This window comes from Papio anubis, unplaced genomic scaffold, assembly GCF_008728515.1.
Source record: "Papio anubis isolate 15944 unplaced genomic scaffold, Panubis1.0 scaffold6046, whole genome shotgun sequence".
NCBI lineage: Eukaryota > Metazoa > Chordata > Mammalia > Primates > Cercopithecidae > Papio > Papio anubis.
The window spans coordinates 1-1460 of NW_022166268.1; the positions used below are offsets into that span (position 1 = coordinate 1).

At 50.2% G+C, this 1460-nt stretch overlaps 1 protein-coding gene across 1 annotated transcript; it reads left to right on the forward strand.

Annotated features, from left to right (window-relative positions):
• The first annotated feature begins 6 nt into the window (after positions 1-6).
• On the forward strand, positions 7-1454 carry LOC116273364 (caspase recruitment domain-containing protein 8-like). Its single transcript, XM_031662394.1, is given in 4 exon segments — positions 7-198; positions 200-466; positions 802-1031; positions 1111-1454. Coding segments are annotated over 4 exon segments (795 nt in total). The 5' UTR covers positions 7-169; the 3' UTR covers positions 1380-1454.
• Positions 1455-1460: the final 6 nt, after the last annotated feature.

Genomic DNA, 1460 nt, shown 5'->3' on the forward strand with positions numbered 1-1460 from the left:
CCTTTTCTGACCTGGACTTGCCTCACCAGCAGAAGATGTCATCTGCTACTTGGGGCCAGTAGAAATGTAGGTGCATTGGTTCCAGTCCTCAGCAAACGGTGCCTCCCACCAAAGCTGTCTAGCCTGGCTTCCCAGAAAGCCCTATGGAATTTGGGGTATACTTTTAGTCATGAGCAAAACTCCATATTCTGGTCACTCTGTTCTCTTTCAATATCTGTATCCCAACAGCACCTGTGCAATTCAGCCTCCAGGAGTCCTTCAGGCCATGCCTCTTCCAACCCTTTACCTCTTATGTGTCTAGTATCTTTTTTTCAGGAGCTGTTTACTCAGAAATGCATCAGATGATTTCCTCTATTTATGCTGAACTCCATTTTATGTTCAAACAAGATTATAAATATGATCAGTTTCTGGGGCCTGAAGGAAATGTGGATGTTGAGTTGATCAATAAGAGTGCAAACAAATACAGGTAAGAATGGAAGATGCTGATTTGAAAACAGCTCTGATATAAACGAAGTGTATTGGCTCCATCCCTTATGATAGCTAAAATTTCATCAATAATATGTTTATTTCATGCACTGCGAAATTGGTATTTTAATTTCGATATATATATATATATATATATAGTGCAGAGAAATTGGAGCCCAGAGAGGTTAATGAACTCCCCAGCGTTTTCTAATGTAGTGAAAGTCGCAGATGGGTCCTGAACTTGCCTCACTTCAAATCCCACCTCCCTCTGCGCATCGCTGCTTAAATCCAAGTCCTGGGGTTCTCCCGTCATGACATCACTCTGGCTCCTTTCAGCCTTCGGTTCCCCACTGCTGGCTGGTATCTGTGGTCAGCCACCGGCCTCGGCTTCGTGGTAAGGGATGCGGTCACGGTGACGATTGCGTTTGGTTCCTGGAGTCAGCACCTGGCCCTGGACCTGCAGCACCATGAACAGTGGCTGGCGGCCGGCCCCTTGTTTGCCGTCACTGCAGAGCCAGAGGAGGCTGTGGCCGAAATCCACCTCCCCCACTTCATCTCCCTCCAAGGTAATGCGGGGTGAGCGGAGGCTGTGGAGGCTGCCGGGGCGCGTGCTGTCTCACTGCTGTTGCGGTTCTCCTGCGGCAGGTGAGGTGGACGTCTCCTGGTTCCTCGTGGCCCATTTTAAGGATGAAGGGATGGTCCTGGAGCAGCCAAGCCGGGTGGAGCCTTTCTATGCTGTCCTGGACAACCCCAGCTTCTCCCTGATGGGCATCCTGCTGCGGATCGCCAGGGGGACTCGCCTCTCCATCCCCATCACCTCCAACACGTTGCTCTATTTTCACCCCCACCCCGAAGACATTAAGTTCCACTTGTACCTTGTCCCCAGCGACGCCTTGCTGACGAAGGTAAGCTGAGCGATTTAGGAGACCAGAGAAGATGACAATGATATTTCCAGGTTATCCCCTCGGCCCCTCCAGTGGAACAGAAAGGGCAAG